This window comes from Lissotriton vulgaris, chromosome 2_1 (genome assembly GCF_964263255.1).
Source record: "Lissotriton vulgaris chromosome 2_1, aLisVul1.2, whole genome shotgun sequence".
In the NCBI taxonomy this organism is placed as follows: domain Eukaryota; kingdom Metazoa; phylum Chordata; class Amphibia; order Caudata; family Salamandridae; genus Lissotriton; species Lissotriton vulgaris.
Window position 1 is genome coordinate 288388926 of NC_141687.1, and position 20063 is coordinate 288408988.

General features: G+C 43.5%; 1 protein-coding gene across 4 annotated transcripts in view; it reads right to left on the reverse strand.

The window, feature by feature from the left end:
- The window catches only part of DHX40 (DEAH-box helicase 40), a 377067-nt gene that overhangs the window by 194367 nt on the left and 162637 nt on the right, over window positions 1–20063 (reverse strand). For all 4 annotated transcript variants that reach the window (XM_086954961.1, XM_086954958.1, XM_086954959.1 and 1 more), the window contains one exon: window positions 6471–6557. In XM_086954961.1, coding sequence (XP_086811087.1) covers window positions 6471–6557 — 87 coding nt within the window. The remainder of the gene's footprint in view (window positions 1–6470; window positions 6558–20063) is intronic.

Sequence of the window (20063 nt, forward strand, 5' to 3'; positions counted from 1 at the left end):
GTAATATAAGGAATACGAGGCCGTATTAAAGTCGAATACCCTAGTCATCCCTAGAACGTAGGGTGAAATTGACTGCAGAGACAGATGAGAAAATGGCCACATTCATAATGAAATTTGTGAGAGGGCAGAAAAGGGGATTGAAAATTCTTAGAGAGCATGCCGGAATAAACTTCTTGACATTGTGCGACCTGTAACTAATATTTTGGATATGGCCAACAAGGCTACAGGACTTGGCAACCTCGTCTAGTCAGACATCTTGATGGGTTGGGGACAGAGAGCAATCGGTTTCCTTAGAAGGCCGAACTGTGTGTTGCCTAATGAGAAAGGACGCACACTATTGATAAAGATTGAACCAAAGCTCGGCGAATTGGCTACCGTAGAAGGGGGTTCAGTGGCTGAAGGCAGTCTCTTTGGGGAACCTTCATCAAAGAGACAAGTAACTTTTCCCTCACCTTTTCCTCACTAGACAAGGCCCAACAATCCACGGAGAGATTTTCCGCAGAGGCAAGGGATGTCCTAACTTTCCAGCCTACAAGAGCGGTCAGAGAAGATTAAAAGAGATTTGGTGGGTTCATTCCATCCCAAGGAGTCAGCAAAAGCAGTGGAAGAAAAGGAGTTTTCCTTGGCTTGAACAATGCACCAGGTTGATCCACAGGCCAGTACTAGCCCTTTTTCCCAACCAAAAGTTGGAGAAGGCTGGCCATGTTTTTACACAAATGGAGGGAGATAACAGGGGATGCTTGTGCTGTACAGACTGTAACAGGCTTCCAGTTTTATGGAACTCCAAGCTAAAAGAGAAGGTTCAATCTCCTTTCATTTTTAAAGGCAGACATGCTCCTTATAGATAAGGCTCTTCTAGACAAAGGGCAGTGGTGCTTTCTTTTTTGCATTCGAGGATATTCCTGAACAACCCCTTTCTGGTAAAAAAAGAACAAGCATCTGCAATGCAATAGGTCTTTCAGTTGTGAAAGTTTGAGCTATTGGCATTGTAAATGGCAATGCCTTTCATTTACGTGTTGGTTTTAGAAACATAAATAAAAGGTATTGTCATTTACAATGCTAATAGCTTAAACTCTGGCAAATGCAAGACCTATTGCATTGCAAATGCTTGTTGAAACCATGTAAGTAACTCTGCATTGTATTCGCCCTGTGATGTGGTTTATTGCCTCCCCTTGTTGCTCTTGGAGTAATACAGAAGAATCCTGCTGTCTATTTGGGGTTGGGTGACATCTGATGACAGCAGCTTTCATCTCCTGCTGCTGTGTTCAAACCTGTGCCATAGACACATTTACCTTAAAAGGGAAATGATTAGGCAAGGCTGACCAGATAGCAGGGGCACCTTCAGTGAGAAACAAAAAAAAAAAAGAATATGCTGTCCCGCTATAAACATGTTTAAGAGGTCAGTAGAGAACACTTTACCTTGATTGACTTGTCAAGACCAAGTTGATAGCCCATTGTTCTCAGCCCAAAACAACTGCCCTGGAGGGAGATGGTGGGATTCTTAAAGCCCTTTTAGCCCAATGGGAGTTGCGTGCCTGCTGGCAAGATGAAGAAGATGAGCATTTGAAAACAACCGGACCTGACCATGTACAAGCAAACGCTCATTTTGTCGCCGAGACTCGCATTCCTTAACATGAAACGTAAAGCTCTTGTTTTCATTCCAGCTCTCGGATATAACCGAATCCCGGCTACACATGCTTCTTGTTTTTATGGACTGCAAACCATTTCTGTCAAATCCCTAAAGCATGAACACATGCCTCTCTTTCGCTTTTTTGGTGAATTACTTGGCATGTTTGTGCACTTGTGGCCGGGTGAAGTAAGTAGGACGGATAGGGTGGGGACGGAGGGACTCGGAGTAAAAGAGTCCCTTGTTAGCAAAGCCTGGGGCCCCAATGCCGGAGATAGAAGAGAAGTACCTCAGGGCAGCGGGGCCTTCGCTAACACTTTCCAGAATCACTGAAGGTGGCAGCGGTAAAAATACATGATTTATTCAAAGCCCTATTACGGTTCGAGGTCTGAAAATGGCCATTCAGTCTTCCGCACCTAACTTGACTGTATGACAGGCAGTGACATTTCAGTTATGCTATGATCCCAACCTCTAAGACAATGGGGCAAAAACAACAACGAAACACAAGTAATGACTACACAGCATAACATTTGATGATAATACCATTTCGGTGTTTCTGCAATCAGGAAGTGCATCTAATATTTAAACAAGCGGTCGCCAGGCATCCGCTGTTTATTTTTGCATCACGCTTTCACTTTAAAGTGAAAGCGAGATGCAAAAATAAACACGCAGCGCCATGTCTGCTTTTTTCCCCAGCCCAATCAGAGAGCCGGACTGGGGCTTGTAAGGCAGAGTGACGTAGCTTCTGATAAGAAACTTCGTCAAGTCAGCTGTAATGCAGGTGAGCCAGTCCGGGTGGGCTGGCCAAAAAAGCGAAAAGGAGGCCCCCTGGAAACCTTATTACCAATGGCGGTGCACGGTTTAACTTAAATGGTGACGGGAGCAAATGGGAATAAGGGGCGGGGCTTCAAGCCCTTTTCAGAAAGTACTCATCTGCATTAAACATCGCAGAGCGGGCTGCGCATGTGCGCCGCAACGCTAGGTGAGACTTACAAACAAGGGGCACCACGCAGTGATACACTTGAAGAGAGTTAAACAAATGTCTGGTATACTGGTATTTCAAAACAGAAAGGATACAGCTCATCAGAGACATTCGGCTACCAAAGAATTGGATGGTGAGATTGGATCAGAAGGCATGACTTTAATCTTCACACCCAACAGGAGATTTATCTAATTTGTCTAGAGACAGCAGATATATGAATCTATGACTCCATCCTTCAGTCTCTCCTCCACTCACTGGCGCCTCACCAAGGCATTGAGATCGGCCATAGAACTGCTGAGGGCAAGGGGTATTAGACTCACTGTCTACCTAGATGACATATTGCTAATGAATTAGGATTTTGCACACTTGAAGAATGATTTGAATATGGCAACATCCCTGTTTAAGGTCTAGTGTTCATTATCAACGCTCAGAAGTCTGAATTTGAACCAACACAAAGAATAACGTTCCTAGACTTAGTGATAAATTTGTACTGGCATATGCTTAAACTTACCCAAGGGAGAACTGAGGTAGACACTAGTGAGAGAACGCATCTCTCTGAGATTGTCAGATTAGGTCTTCTTGCTTTGTCTTTAAGCAGTATTCCCAGGACCCCTTCATTATCAGGCACTGCAAAGATTTGCATCTCAGGAATCAACTGACTTATGTGTGGGAATAGACCAGACAGAAGTAGACAGGACAGGAATTCACTGGTGGCCGGTCCACATGGGGACCTGGTACGCAGTCGATTTTTGGTTCTGCACCGGATCTGGTAATCGAATCTGCACAAAGCTGTTCAGGCTGGGGAGACCAATTTGTGAATATTACATAGTCACATTGTGGTCAGAACAAGAGGAGGAGCTACACCTTAACTACCTGGAACTCGTGGCGGATTTGTTTGCAGTAAAGTGCTTGACAGGGGACAAGATCTTGTGCTCCATCCTGCTTAAGATGGACAAGGTATTGGTAGGCAAGTACATTAACCATCTAGTAGAGGAGCGAGCGGAAGCCTTGGCAGAACTAGCCAAGAAAGACTGGTATTCCTGGTCACAGTTGATTATCTGCTGGGAGAAGCTCAACATAAAAGCAGACTAGAACTCCAGATACCCGAGGGACTTCAGTGCATAAAAGCTAGAGCCAAACTGTTTTAGAAGATATTGAACAAGTGAAGACTGGATCATGAACTCCCTCACTTCTTCAGTTAGAGATTGGACCCACAGGTAGGGGTTAAGCATGCTTTCCTACCGGACCGGTCAGCGTCCTGGATATGTGTTTCCTTCGTTCTAGATGATTAAGAGGCTTAAAGTGCAGGTCAGGAGAAAGAAGGTGAACCTGGTTCTGGTAACACCAGTTTGGAGATTGCAAGCGTACTTTCAAATTCTTCTGCAACTTTCTTCTTAGTCTCCAATCAGTCTACCCCAGACGCCATACATTCAGAGGGATGCTTACAGAAACTCACATGAGATGGTACTGGAAAGAACCCTTCGACTAAAGGTATGGATGATTACTGAGAGATGCTTGGAGATACCAAGACCTTCGTTATAGGCTACAAACCTCATCAGGAAGGCATGGTTGGATTCTACTGTCAAAAGATATAGCGGAGCTAGGCACAAATGGTCCAGTTTCTGTAAGGTATAGAGCGTTGATCAGTTGGGACATGCATAGTATAGATATTGATTTTTTTGTCACAATTAGCGAGTAGAGTTAATGGTTTATAACATCATTGCAGATCTACTACTTCAGCAGGGCAGTTTCCCTTGAATGGGGTTCCAGAAGGCACATATCTGCTGACAAGCAGATTCCACAGTAAAGTGTGATTATCACAACCTCTAGAACGGAGATATTCAAGTTTACTGAACATGAACTCAGTTCTAAAACTTCTAATATGTTGGCAAGGTAATCAGTTTGTCGAGAAAAGAACCATTAGTAAGGCAGGCAATGTTATTATGCCTTTTCCCTTGCAAACGAGTGTCTGATGCAAGAGTGATTGATGTGTCATGAAAGATATTCACTTCAGGAGTCTCTTCGATGATGTCTAGAAACATCAGGTCTCATAGCAGAGTGGATACATTCCAGTTTTTCCTAGAAATTCTAAAGCTATGTGTGCTAAGGTGCATTATGGCTTACAAAACTATGATGAAGATAAGCCCTCCAGGTATGAGGCAACTCTTGCTTGTGATTAAGAAATGTTATAAACCAGTTTTATTTCTCACCAAGGTGAGATAAGGCCATTGGATTATGCAGTAAGCAGGAATGCATACTTTTATCTTTGGTGTACGCAGTCAAAGGGGCCATGACATCAAAAGATTTTTTCCTAGGAGGTCGATTGGAAGACATTCTAAATGCAGCTGACTAGCTTCAGATTCAATGTATAATTTTTTTACTTTAAAAAGTGCAGTGGGTGGCTTTACTGGTAGTCAGTAAGCTTTAAACTTCCATATTCTGAGCCTCTGACCCCATACAATATGAAATTTCTTAGCCAACGTGAAGGACAATTTCAATTCTGTTAAGGACATGGAGGTGACGATTATCCCACCTTCAAAGACACAGAGACTTCTTTATAAACACCCAGTAGATCATTCTAATTCATCATAGGATATAGGTATATTTATTAGTTTTGTTTCAATGGAAAATTTGAAGATTTTGCAATAGACTACTATGATGTAATGTGTATATGGGTTGTAAATAGGACTTCTCAAACGCCTTCTATCCGACAACGACAGAGCAGAAACAAGACTACTAGTAGGAAATTATTCAATTGTCAAAACGTAAGTATAAAGAAAGAGGAAATGCTTTTCCTTGTTGACTGTTTTACATGAAAGTCTAGGGCTGTATAGGTGCTCTAAAATTTGCTTTTCGGACTCGTACCATTTGTAGTGCTAATGCCGATTTGGAATACTAACATTTTTCTTGGCTGCTAAACAATAAATGGACATAGTTTAAGGCATAATCCTCGCCTCATTGACTTTAACAAAACTGAAACTTTCTTTCATGATAGCTGGGAAATGTTATATTCTATTGAAAAGTTAGAATGTACAGAAGAAGATTCTGCTGCAATGTCAGAAAATAAAGACTAAAAAAGCCCTGTGTATGGCTAGAACATACAGGATGCACCACTGCTCATAGTTAGAATGTAAAGAAACAAATGATATCATGATGCCAGAATAGACAAATTGAGATGCTGATTTTCTATAATATTAATGACTATATAGTGGACAACACAAACTTAATTTTCTATTGGGACTCAATTACCAATGGTAAGTGTTTGTATTACGCAGCTTGTTGGCACTCAATCATCCTTAAAAGAATTGAATGCTTAGTCAGTCCTGCCATTATGCAATCCTGTGAGTTGCAGGCACAGATTTATTTAACGATATAACTTTGACAAATGAGATGTTGTAATGTACAGAATACTACGTTTGAGATGTCAGAGGGATGTATTTGATGTTAGAATGTTTAGAAAGACATTTCTGTATTAAGAATATGTAGTAAAATTAATTTGGTGTTAAAATATAGAGAAATTATTTTTATGTTTGGCTCAGCAAAATATACTACTCATGAAAAAATGTGCAGACAAAGATAGTGTACCTCAAAGTAAAAAATAATATAACAAAATCACTGTTTAGAAAGCATGATACTACTGTGCTGGCAGATTGTACGGAACAAGAGTAATGTGGTCAGATTTTAGGGTAATTACTGGAAGTAATTAATGTAATTACTGTTACGTCAATCTTTAAATAATTAGTGCTTATTTTGTCAGAATGTACATGTTAAGGTGGTTCACTTGGCCCTCCAGCAAGTTTCAGCCCATCATACAGTTCTCAGTTTCGTCACATAATAATAACTGCTTCTTTTCAAACCTACTTGGCTATAGGAACCACCTCCAGGATATCCATGCCAATGCGGGGGTTGTGGTTTAACTGCTTCACAAAGCCGCTGTCTACCACGTATCTGTGGTGGAAAAATAAGATGAGAAGGTAGCATGACTGTATTTGTAAGTTACAAAATCACCTTTCTTTGTGGTTTGGCACAATTTTATTATTTCTCATTTGTAATGTTTTAAAAAGGGATTTGCTTACTTAAGTATGTATGTGATATTTCTATAGCACAAACATAGCCAAAAGCCAGTGGAGAGCTGTACATGGTCAAAGACACTAGTTACTTACCTGTAACTTCACTTCTCCAGAGTTTATATCTTTCATATATTCACATGCTTGAATTACTCTCCGTCTTCAGGCTGAGAATCCACAGTAATTTTAAATACCAGTTAACAGTTTTAAATTGGCTAAAGGCCTCACCAACAGTGTTTGTTTAATAGCAGCACGCTCATCTCATTTGAAGCAGACCGATCTTCAGCCTCTGAGGTGAGGTGGATGTGCCAGCTCTCCTATGAGCCACCATAGCTCAGATTTCATAGCACAAATGTGAGAACAGTTTATACTAAATGAGCTACTGACTGGGGCGGTGAGGATGGGTGCACAGGAAGGAGAGTTGCATGCGTATATATATGAAATAGAACAACCCTGGAGAACTGAAGTTACACGTAAATAACTATTTGTTTCTTCAGCACTGGACCGGTCATATATTCACAGGTTTGAACACTACTTGTCTTAGATATTTTGATGCCCTCAGGTTTGGGCATTTTGAGAGTGGAAATAGTAGTGAGAATGGTTCAGGGGGACTAGCTTCTTTGTTCTTTTACATTTTCTCTCCCTATGTATGGTTTCCAGATATGCCTATAACTTATTTTCATCCCACCCATTGTTTATCATTGTTTTATCAATTTCATCTTTTTTACTCGGTTAACCTTCCCCTTTACTATTTTCTTTTGTTCATGTTTTTCCATCATGCTTTACCTTTCTGTTTCTTTACTACCTCGCCCCCCTCGTATTTATCATGGTCGGCCCTTTTTATTCTTAAAGGTGAATGATTCTTTCGTTTATCAGCCCACTGGCATCCACTTATTTGGTTTTCCAGGGGCCTCTTATTTAGACCCCGTAAATACATTTATGCAGCATTTCGTACTAGATGCTTTTCCTTTCCTAAGGTAACTTACCTCCACCCAACTGACTTGCTGTTTGGGGAACGAATGCTGCCACCTCCCTTCAACTTTCCTATAGCTTAGCGTACCTCCTTCACATTCCTCTGCGTATAAAGCTTAGTGCTTTCCCATACTTACTCCTAAGTGTATCAGGGTCCTTCAAACCTTGCCTTGAGCCATAGTATTTGCCAGTTTATGCCCCCTTTGGGCTGTGTGCTAGCTCCGCCGCCCACCAAACTCCAGACAGCTCCCTGGGCTGAGTAGGCAGGGTAGCAGCACCTTGCTCTCATGGGAACAAAGCAATCCATCACCTATTGTTAATGTCTCCACTCCATGACCCAGACTGGGGGGGGTCACTGCGGGCTTCCAGGCACTTGCGGGGGAAAGCACTGGCCTTACGTGGTGCTAAAGCTGCAGATATCTGCTGCAATCCACTGCAGACAATCAGCTATACGAACATCCTTCGCCTTCCAGATTTTCAGGATTCAGTTAACAGGGTGGACACAAACACAGCAGGTCAGCATCAGTGGGTGGGGTTCTCCAACAAAGAACGCATGCGCCTCAAGCCACAGTTTAAGGGCTAATGAAGTAACAAAAGGATTATCTGATCCCAACAATTTCTGTCCAATTTCCAACATCATGAACCTAGCTGAACTTCTTGAGTATTGCGTACACTTGCAACTCTGCAATCACACGGAAGAGTTTCAGCTGCTTGACCAAAATCAATCTGGTTTTAGAGAGAGACATAGTAATGAAACAGCCCTAACCCACATTGTTGATGACACCTTGAGTCTACTTGACCAAAATGTGCTATGTCTACTTATTCTTCTTGATCTATCCTCAGCGTTTGACACAGTCAACCACGAAAACTTGATTGATATTCTGGAAAAAAGGATGGGGTTATCGGCCCTGGTCTTAAATTGGTTTGACTCATTCCTACAGAACAGAACGCAAAGAATAAAAGTGGATCAATTCCCTCGCTAAGACTACACCAGTTTCAGTTGGAGTGCCTCAAGGTTCCACACGCTCTCCAACACTCTTCAACTTGTTCATGGAACCAGTCACAGAAATCCTGAAAAGTTCAAACATAGAATGCCACATGTACGCTGATGATATGCAACTTTATATGAAAATGGACTCTCTGGAAGATATCAAAACGCTGAACTGTGTTCTTCTGAAACTCAACAATGGCTAACCCACAATTACCTTTTGCTTAATACTCAGAAGACTGAATTCCTCCGGATTACTCCGCCCACCCACTACATACCCATTCAAGACTGGCTCAAACATCTTACGGCCCTTAACTGCAATACTCATGTTGTTGATTCCACTAGATCCTTAGGCATCACGCTAGACAAATACCTCAATATGCAAGACCACATCAGCACAACAACTACGGGAGCCAACTACCATATCAACACTCTTAGGAAAATCAAGCCGTTCCTACCATCTGTGGACCTGCAACTTTCAGTACAGTCACTATTGATCTCTCGTGTGGAATATGGAATTGTGTCCTTAGCTGGGCTGCCCAAAGCCACTCTGAATTCTAGTGCCAGACTCATCACGGGCTCTCGAAAACATGATCATATCACACCTGACTTAATTCAGCTCAACTGGCTATAGATCGAAGACTGGCTTAGGTTCAAGAGTGCCTGCCTGACGCACAAAGCGCTCCACCATAATACTCCCACGTACTTGGCAAATAAGGTCGAACTCTCTGGTATGTCGCGGTCCTTAAGAAGCTAAAGCACTCTCCTGTTGAAACTGCACAGATTCAAAAAGAAAAGAGCATACAACCACACCTTCTCGGGTCTGGCCCCAAGAATTTGGAACGCTCTTCCACCCGATATCCGTTCCAATGCTTCGGCCGCCTCATTCAAAATTCAAGTCAAAGAAATTCTCCTGAATAACCAGCTTCAACAACTGTCTTGAAGACAATATAACTAATCTTTTTATACCCTAGAGAAATCGTTTTTGAGACATTTTTGGGATGCAACTTATGCTCTCGCTACATGTTCCTCATGTTTGGTTTCGTTCTTATTGTATTGGGGTTGGTCCACCACAAATGTTTAAGGAAGTTTATTTGCTTAGTGACTAATCATATATTTTTTTTCTGATGTACAGCGCTCTAATACCCTTTTTCGGGTCATGTTCGCGCTTTATAAAACTTTTCAAATAAATAAATAAATAAATTACTGTACTCCGAAATACTCAAGGCAACACTTGAGAATGCTGAAGCTGAAGTGCTACAAGAAGAAATGTGATGGAAAATGAAATCCCAGAATTAGGAAACATGAACACATTCTTGAACCATCATGCACGGCCAGGATCAGCACAGTTATTTTTGCCAAACAGGGAAGCATGACCAGAAGATACATTGAATGCTGTAAGAAGGGTGCACTAAAAGTAATGGTTTACACCTGAAGAACACAATATACATAGCCACAAAGGGAATCGCTATGCGGTTCTGGCTAACTGCTACGAACGAGTCAGGTTGGTTGAGTGACTTAGATTAGGAAGAAAAGGGGTCGCATATTCAAGGAATTCTATCATGGAACATTGGTGGGTTTACAAAAAGATAAGGCTAGAAGGGTTTAAGGAAATTATTATATATTATATGAGATTATGTGTCTACAGGAAACCTGGCTGTGTAACGAACCTCCAGCACTGGATGGGTTCTTGCAAATTAATAGAACCATCAAGAAAGTGGGCCATTGCTTTAGTCTGTGGTCACTTGTACCGAAGTCAGTGAAACAAAAGGACAACCTATATTGCTGCTTTGTGAACTTATGTGCAGCTTTTGACTCGGTAGATCGTAAGTGTCAATGGGAAATGTAGATGAAGTTTAAAATCCAAAGGAGCCTCCTTATCTTTATTATTATTATTATTATGAAAAGTTTATAAAGTGCACAACTACACTTGGGGGGTTCCAAGCGCTAAACATCAGGCAAGGGACCTTCAGAACTAGAAATTCAGACCAGCCATGTTTTAAGCTGTCTTCGAAAGATCGTTAGTGAGGGACATTGTCTCAGCTGTTCTGAAAGGGGATTTCAAAGCTTGGGGCCCTGATAAGCAAATAAACTGCAACACATGAATGACCATTTTACTGCCAGAACACACACTGGGACAGACCACTAGAACGAAGAGAGCGGGCCGGATGATACTATTTTAAAAAATCCTGCAGGTAGCAAGGATCAACACCTGAACCTGCTCTGTGCACATAACACAAACATTTGAACTGAATGTGCTTCTCTATTGGGAGTAAGAGTAGCTCCTTTAGCAGACACGCTGCCAAGGTCTGCCCCAGAAGCCTATATAGCATCCTTGCTGCAGAGGTTTGGAACACCTGCAACCCCAAAATAGAGCACATTGCCATAGTCCAATATTCGAAATGATAAGTGCCTGTACCACTGCCCATTGTGCTGAAAATGGAAGTCATCAAACGATCTTCTGCAACCATTTTGAAGCAGCAAAACATTTAGCAACCACCTTTATCACATGAGGCTTTTTTGTCAGCTTATCATCGAACAAGAACGCCAGGTACTGGCCCTTAGGGGCTGGATCTGGGAGTGGGCCCAGATTTTTGGGCCAATAATGGGGGCCCCACAGGGACGGATTCCTACCCAGCACCAACACCCCCGTCTTATCTCCATTCATTTTTAATGATTAGTGGTTCATCCACTCTGCCATATTACTCAAACAGGAGTCCAAGGCTTCAGAATAGTGGTACTGTACAGATGGCAAGGAGAAGACGACTTATGTGTCATCTACATAAGAAAATAATATGAGACCACAACTTTCCACCAAGTCCGCTAATGGGCGCACATAGATATTAAAAAGTGCTGGAATTAGGCAGGATCCTTGAGGGACTCCTGAATTAAGAGCATGCCGCGCAGAGGAGTCCGTGGCAGAGATCACTTGGAAAGACTGGTCTTCTATGATGTCAACTACGCAAGGGGGATTCCCTTTATCCCTTTATGCGTATCACAACCAACCTCTCTATAAGAGAAACAGTGGACACAGTATCACAGGCCGTGCTAACCTCAAGATGGATCAACGTGGCCGTCTCGCCCTCCTCTAGGAGCAGTCTAAGATGTTCAATACCTCCTGGAAGGGCGGATTCAGTGCTTTGTTGTTGGATTAGAGTGGAGCGTTAGGCACGTTGGGGAAAGTGTGCTAGGAATGCTGGGAAAGGAGGATTCGGGGAAGATGGTTGGGAAGGCATTTTGGTATTCTGCGATATGATGTACTGGTGGCGTTAAGGAGAGCACTGGATGAATAAATAATCTTACTTGATGCTATGTGTGAACCCTCTTCTTTTCATTGCCGACAAGAGGGAATTTCTGTGCATCGGATACTGAGTCGGAGCGGCCAACATTGGTGGTCCCTGTACTCCTGGTCTGCTAATCGTGACCTGTTTGTGCGACCTGTACCCAGCTGCTTGGATACTGACATCACAGTATGCAGTCCGAGGCACGTCTGCTTGGTTGGACTGGGGCGTTGAACAAAGGTAGGAGGCCTGACTCTGCCTCAGCTGGCTCTGCCTGAGCTATACGGATGTCGTTCCAGCCACCATCTTTGTTATGGATGCATATACCCCGTATTGTGCAACCGCCATATTGGAGGTACAAATGCTGCTATCGTTGGAGAATGTTGCAGTAATTCAGCGTTGTACCTTTTCTTTGACTGTAGTGTTTTTTAATTGGATTAGCCATATTATGCTATATTGAAGGTGTGCATCCTGGCTTATATGCCAATGACATAAGCATTTCACCAGTTTCAAGGGAAAATAGTCGAGTGTTGGAGTTGGTCTTGGCTTATCTGGATCATAACAATTCTGTGTTCTTAAGCATAAACCTTTGCCCAACGTGAAAAGTGTTAGTGCACCACCACCATTTTTGCCCACACCAGCTATACCCACTCTGTGTTGGATTCAGTGGATAGAGGCTTTCGAGGCAAATTTGGAAGCCATTGACCGTGACACCTTGACAAATAAAAAGAAACAAGCTTTACTCGTACACAATTTAGGCCCTCAAGGCAGATCGATTTTACAAATATTACCTTTACAAGTAGTAAAAGTACACATACACCAGGAAGGAGCGTCTGGAGAATTGGCAGCGTTTGATGTAGTAGATTACTATGCTTCTGCAACTAAATCCTCTGGCCGTCTTAGAATGTAGTACTAGAAAGACATTCTTATAAAGAACTCAGTGTCATGGCGAATCTGTGGATGATTTTGTATCAGTGCTGCATCAGTTAGCTATTACTGGCAATTATAGGGAATTCAAAGACTAAATCATTTGAGATCAATTAATAGAGAAGACTTATATCAAGAAGATTCAGGAAAGATTGTTCTCTACGGATGATCCTTGTTTAGAAGGTACTATCACCATTGCCAGGGCTGTAGAAAATTCAGACGCATTTTTCAAAGAGTTGGCGGGCCATGGAGATGCCAGCACTCCTCAGGTGGTTAATGTTGTGCAGTTTAAAGAAGGGTGTAAGGATGGGAAGTAGTACATTCCGGTGGAGCGAGATGGAAAGAAGTGCACCCTTTTGCATGGTAAGCGGACAAAAATGACATAGTGCGTTTCCGATGTGGGAGTTGCAATCAGGTGGCTTCAGCAACGAATTGTTATGGGTTATCAGTCACACGTTTTAAATGCAATGGTAAGGGGCATTTCGTGAGAATGTGCAGAATCACGCAAACCAGTGGTATCGCAGGTGGATAAAACTATGTTTGAGAGTGAAAGTTTAAGGATGTATGTGTTACTGGTGAGCAATTCGTTAGTGCTGATGAGGTGGTGATGAGAGTTGAAACTTGTACACAGGAAACAGCTAGTTTTCAATGTAAGGATTACTGGAATCAACGTGTGCCTTATGGCAGATTCTGGTTCACATTTTACGTTAATTGGACTTTACGTGTTCTCAAGCCACTAGAACTTCAACCATCCAAGGTGAAAATGTGTTTGTATGGTGGAAACAAGATTGATGTTGAAGGCCAATTTGACGGCCTGTTAGAGTCGGACGGGAAGGCAGCCCATGGTAAAGGAAGGTGATAAAGGAAGGCTCGAATTTATTGGGATGGCATAATCAGAGAGAATTAGACATGGTCTTGGATCCCAATCACCCTAATTGTGTGAGGTCAAGATCTGATTTGATGCCGACCTGTTTGAATGCGTCTTCAGCAAATGTGTAGGTTGAGAAGTTTCCCAAAGTTTTTACCAAGCAGCTAGGAAAGTTGTCTCGGTACAAGCACAAAATTATATTAAAAACGGGTTTGGTTCCTGTTGAACACAAGGTGCGCAGAGTACCGTTGTAGTTAAGGAGTAATCTGCCCAGGGAACTAGACAAGTTGTGTAGTCTAGATGTGATCGAACCCTTTGAAAGCTCGGAATGGTTGGCCCGGAGGTTTTAGCACGTAAGACTGACAATTTCTTGTGGTTGTGTGTCAATTTGCGTGATCTTAACCAAAACATTTGGGTGGACAGCGAACCCCTGCCTAACATCGGGTGAGATGTTGAATACTTTGGAAGGGGCTATGATATTTACCACCCTGGATATGTCCGTTGCATACCACATAGTGGTTTTGTGAAATGAATGCAGGCATTTAACCTCGTTTGTAACGCCTGAAGGTGAGTTCTGTTTCAAGTGCACGCTCTACAGACTGGCATCGGCTTTATTGTTCTTTCAAAGACTTATGAAGCAGATAGTTGAGGACTGTGAAGGATCCGATATTTTCAAGATGCCATTTGGATTTCTGGTCAAAATCTGCAATAGCACAATGGGTGTTTTGACAGGGTTTTCAGAAGGGAGTGACCTTGCAGGAGGACGAGTGTACATTTGAACAGCCGGGCGTAGACTATTTAGGTCATTATATATATCCAAAGAAGGTATCAGTCCCAAAATGAAGCTGCTAAGGGCCATAGAGGAAGCAACTGTTCCTGGTAAAAAAGACCAATTGAGATCCATCTTGGGTTTATCCAAATACTACTCGAAATGTATACCCAATTTTGCAAAACTAGTCCCCTCAGGGATTTGTTGAATAACAGGGTTTTGTTTGTGTGGAGTGATGAGTGCCAGGTGGCATTCAACAAGGTTTGGTTGGACTCTGTATTAGCTAGCCCTTTGATACTCTTCGATGCTAGAGCCAGTAGCATCATAATCACCGATGCTAACAACTTTGGTTTGGGTGCCGTACTTAAGCAGAAGAGGAGTGATGGGAGAGAGAACATGGTACCATTCACGTCCCGAGCACTTAGGGGAGCGGAACATACGTACTTACCCATTGAAAAGGAAGCCTTAGCATTGTGATGGCGGAGTCAGCACTGCCGCACATATATATGGGGAGTTCCTTTCGTATTTAGAATGGATCACAAACCATGAATTGGGTCGCTTAGCACAAAAAAGGGTGAAAAAGCTACTCCCAGGATTGCTAAATGGAAACATTGATTGCAGGTATTTAAATATGACATCGAATAAGTTCCTGGGAAGATAAACATTATTGCTGACTGTAGGAGAGTAGGGTCTGCAATCCTATGGTCACCCCCGATTTTTGCTTTTTGCTTCACTGGTTTACGACTTTCCCTGGCTGTGGGCCTGCTAATCAGACCCACAGCCTCGCTGTTCTCTCTCTAAATTGACAAGCATGTACCTTAGGTGCATTTACCAATTGGTACTGGGCCACCTAATCAGTCCCTGTACAGCATACCTTAGGTATCCAGGGCATAGGTGTACCCAGGGCCTACCAGGGGCTGAAGCATGTATTGTGCCACCCCTGGCTGGCCATCTAAAACAGACGCAACTGGCTGCACGACAGCTGGGGCAAGGTGGTGTAATCACCCTTTGCTTTAGATATAGTATCCCTATATCTAACCCTAAAATGGACACATATATTCCTATCAGTCACTCCTATGGCAGGCCTTATCAATCCTGAAGGCAGAGTGCTTGGAAATATGTGAGATGGTGCTCTGGCATGAGCTGAGCCCGTTTGCAGCTTGCGGAACCAAGTCCTAATAGCTGTTCCATGATAACGCGTACCATATACTCTTAAGTGCATTATAATCCTCGCGGTTATTTGCTAACTTTGGTATAGCATTATCAAAACATGTCGAGTAAGGTGTCATACGAATTGGAATACTACCCCCTCGCCAACTCTGGCGACGGGGGTAGCATTCCACCCTTCTAGAGGGACACGACATGTATGTAACTGTGAACCCCAGTTAAAGTTAACTCGAGCCTCAGCATCACAAAATGGATGCTGCCACCACAGACACAAGTCTGACCTCCTGCTGCTGGGAGTCCTTCCAGCGAGGGAGGCTTGGACAAAGGGTTTCCTGCCATGGGAGGTGATAGCACCACCCCAGACAGGATTTTGTGTATTAGGTAGGACAGGGCTGAAAGGAATGAGACATGCCTGGGGCACACAAGGTGTCCGCGTGCATAGTCCGGTCTAAACCAGTTCCTGGGGCACTCCAGCTCCAGAGCTGGCGCAAGACTGGACAAAGGATAGGGGGTGTAACCACCCGCCTTCCTGGTCCCACCCAGAGGAGGGACCTAGTCGTAGTGCAGCCCCCTTTAGCTGAATAAAGGTAGGAGCTGGTCCCATTCCAAATCAGATTAATCTTGACAACTTCCACGAAGAACTCTTGACCTTCGACCTCCTGATCAACAGAAGACTGAAGAATCTCCCCTATGATCAGGGAGTGACCATCCTGCTTCGCAGGCACCATCAAGCTCTTGTGCGGTTTGCTGCAAGTCCTTCCTTCCTGGAATCCGACGACCCAGCTTGACAAGACACGGACCTCCAGACTCCTCTGACCTCTACCCACATCCACAGCACAGCTGAGACCCGTGGGTGCGACGAGCAACTTGGAGACGGCCATCTTGAGAAACCTGCACAGCGCTTCCAGCACGACCGCCGAGGGATTCTCGAGTGAGTGCACTGGGGTCTGAGAAGCCCCACACCGACGCAGCTCCTGCACCAAAGACCAGCCCCCCAGCCTCCACGAGATCGGCGTGGGGCCCTATTGCCTGGTTGCTGCTTGTCCTGTTGTCTGGTCACTTGCCGGCTGGCTAGTGACCTCTGAGACGACGACCCGAAGAATTCATCACTGCTGGTCTGGTCCCCCAGACTGGCTCTTGCTTCCCGGTGAACGAGAAGCACCCCGGACCCTCCTGGGTTTGTTCCACCGCGTGGCTTGCACTTGCCAAGGCCTGTTGACCAGATCGACGATCCAACACCGCCAACAGCAGCAGACTACGTGGGACAGCTCGTGCCTCCAGCCTGGTCGTCGAGAACAGCTCCTGGTCCGCGCAGCTACAGAGAGAAGTGTCCCGTCCTTCACCTGACTGCGGCGACAGCATCTGGTTCCCCCCTGGTTCCAGCACCGACACTGGCTAGTGACCGAGACTCTGTCCCCTTCCCTTTCAGGACTTCTTCTTCCTAGTTCCATCCTTGGAACCACCGGACATCTGGCTGCCTGCCAGCAACTCCTTGTTTCAGGCATCACCGGGATCAACGCAGGAAACCCGACACCACTTCAGCCCTATGCACCCGCAGCCTGTGGGTTAGGTAATTAAAGCTTCTAGGTGCTGAAGACCTTGTTCACTATCCTAGTGTTCAGGTCCACTGTTGTTTTCCCTCCATCCAGCCGGGTTCGTCCGGAATCCGTAACTTTGTAAACTGTAGACGTTGGTACGCATCCCGCGTGAGAGTTTCCACTCTGCACGTGAGTCCCGTGGGCCTCCTGCTCTGTACTTACCTAGACAGTAGCGTAGTCCCAGCGATCCTCTAGCCTCTGGATCTCCTTACAGTACTTTCTTTCCTCGCATTCCATTGTTCTCAGTATATGGTTTGTCGTGGACAATTTTGGACGACTTTGATTTGGTGCGTGTAAAATGTTGAATGGGCCCCACTACAAAGCCTGTGATTATTTCAAAGGGTCAATTTATATCTGATCTTACTCTCCTCATAATGGGTCTGCATTCAAATAACTGGGCTCAAGTGATCAGATATAGAAGGAAGACTGACCCAGAAAATCCCCATTAATAACAGGCTTCGCCAGCGATGTCTCCTGGCTCCTCTGCTTTTCTCTCTGTTCATCGCTGATCTACCTTTAGTAATAGCCGAATTGAGTGAACTCAGCCCTAAAATGAATGGCACCCATATAACTTGTGCACTGCGAGAAGAAACAGCTAGAGGTAAATATGGAAAAGATTAAGGTGCTCGGAGGTAAATTTGTAAAATTTTAAAGGCAGTTTGGGCCTATTAAACTAAAAACAGTGAATAAATAAAAGTACCTAGGGGTATGGTTTGCAAAGGACTAGTGTGGAAAGAACATATTGAAGCACTCAAAGTGTGATCCTCGACGTCAAAAGTTGGGCTTCAAAAATGCAACTGCTGTTTATACATCTATGATCTGCCTACAATTCCAGTATGGAGCTGAATTGCTAAGCTAAAGTGGCAAAGCAAATTAGGAATATGAAGACGGGAAATGCCGGAAATGACTACTTCTACTACCAAGGTCAGCAATGACCCAGCCAATAAGGATGCAAACAGGATTAGCTTCGTAGAGTTACCAAGCATATGCTGAGATTATAAGATTCTGGATGCGCTTGCAGACAAGAAAAGAGCTTAAACTGTCATTGCTATTTAAAAATTTGATCATACACAGTGAGTTGAACTGGGCCGAGAACACCACAAAGTTCCTGGAGGGAACATGTAGGGCGCAGGATTTAAATATAAGTAAGACTCTCCAGATGAAGACAACAAAAGGCAAACTCTGTATACATATAGAAAATAAAGCTATAGATCAGGATATGCAATATTTAAAGGGGAAGCCATCAATTCAAATAATGTTGAACTCGTGGCAGAATGAAGAGTGGTACCCTTATGTTGAGGCGATACCAAACCCCACACTTCCATCTGAGATACTAAGATGGCAGTGGAGGGCATGTGCTTTGATCTAATCGAGTCTTTGAGAACGTTTTTGGACTTTCTCTCTCTAGCTGCCAGAAAATCGGTCTCATTTGATCTGATCACCTACCTGCTTGACTACAGCAATAGCCTATATGTTGGAGCCTCTAAATACATTTTACACAAATGGCAGATTGTGCAATGAGCTGCTGCAAGACTTGTGTTAAACCTCCCCAGACAGAGCTCTGCCTCCGCTGCCTTAAAAATGTTACAGTACCAAAAGGATCCTTTTTAAGACACTTTTAATGGTGTTTATATCATTTAAAGCCACCCGACCTAAATATATTTTGGCCAGATTTATGCACTATACCCCCACAAGAACTTTGAGATCCTACCTTTCTAATGTCCTTATGCCCCCTCAATTCAGACTGAGAACTAAGGAGGTAAATCCTTTTTAGTGCTAGGATCCAAGGCATGGATCTTCTACCTAGCCACTTGTCTTTCGTGGAATCGGAATCCCTTTTAAAAAAGTTTCTGAAGACCTGTCTTTTCCAGGCCCCAGATGCACTTGGTTATTCCCTTATTCAGTGAGTGTTCTTTCTTTCTTATATCTTTTTCTTTCCTGAGTTTTTCAGTTGCAACCTCAGCACGAAGATGTTTCATTGGGAATGAGGGAGCGCTCTACAGGAGCAATATTCATTCATTTAGAATAGGTATAAACCCAAGAGTAAGACAAAAGTGGTTAAGATGTATGAACACAGAAAATGCACCTGTGGGATTAACGTAATGTGCACCAACTTGCACATTCTTTTAGATTGCTTAAAGTTTCAGACACCACGAAAAATAATTTCAAAACCCCTCTTTCTTAAATATGGGATCCTTGAACTGTGGCAAGCAATAGCACTTTTAACTGATATGCAATATTTTGATGTGACATGTGCCTTAGGGAGGTTAGTGGTTGCTATCAAAGGCATTTTATCTGATTTTGAAAAGGACTTTTAAATTGCTATGAGGTCTCCACGCACCACGGCCTTGAGTTCCCCCTCCTCACCGCCGTCACTGGTACATCTGCGCTGTCATTAAGGTTAAGGTAATCTGTGAAGCTTTTGTGCAATTCTGCGTGACCCCTTTGCGTTGTAGCAGGGCCTCCCATAAGCGTCATCGGCCTCTGTGAGGTTTCGTGCGAGGGACCGTCATCGTAAGTGTGACCGCGTCATGGTCAGAAATGGAAAAATTATAAGTATAGACTGCACACTGATTTTATTTGCATTTATATTTACCAGGTGACTGATTTAATATGGTTGTATAATGTTTATAAGACTAACGTCAAAAATAAAAAAATTCTGACTTACACGTCAGAACAGTAAGCAGTACATAACAACTATAGTGTTTAAAAGCAGGAATCAGACTTACCTTTACTGAAACAGGATAAGGACCACTGCCTGTTCCACTGCTGAGTCAGCTTCTGCTTTCACATCGAGGCAGTAGTGCTCGGTGCCTG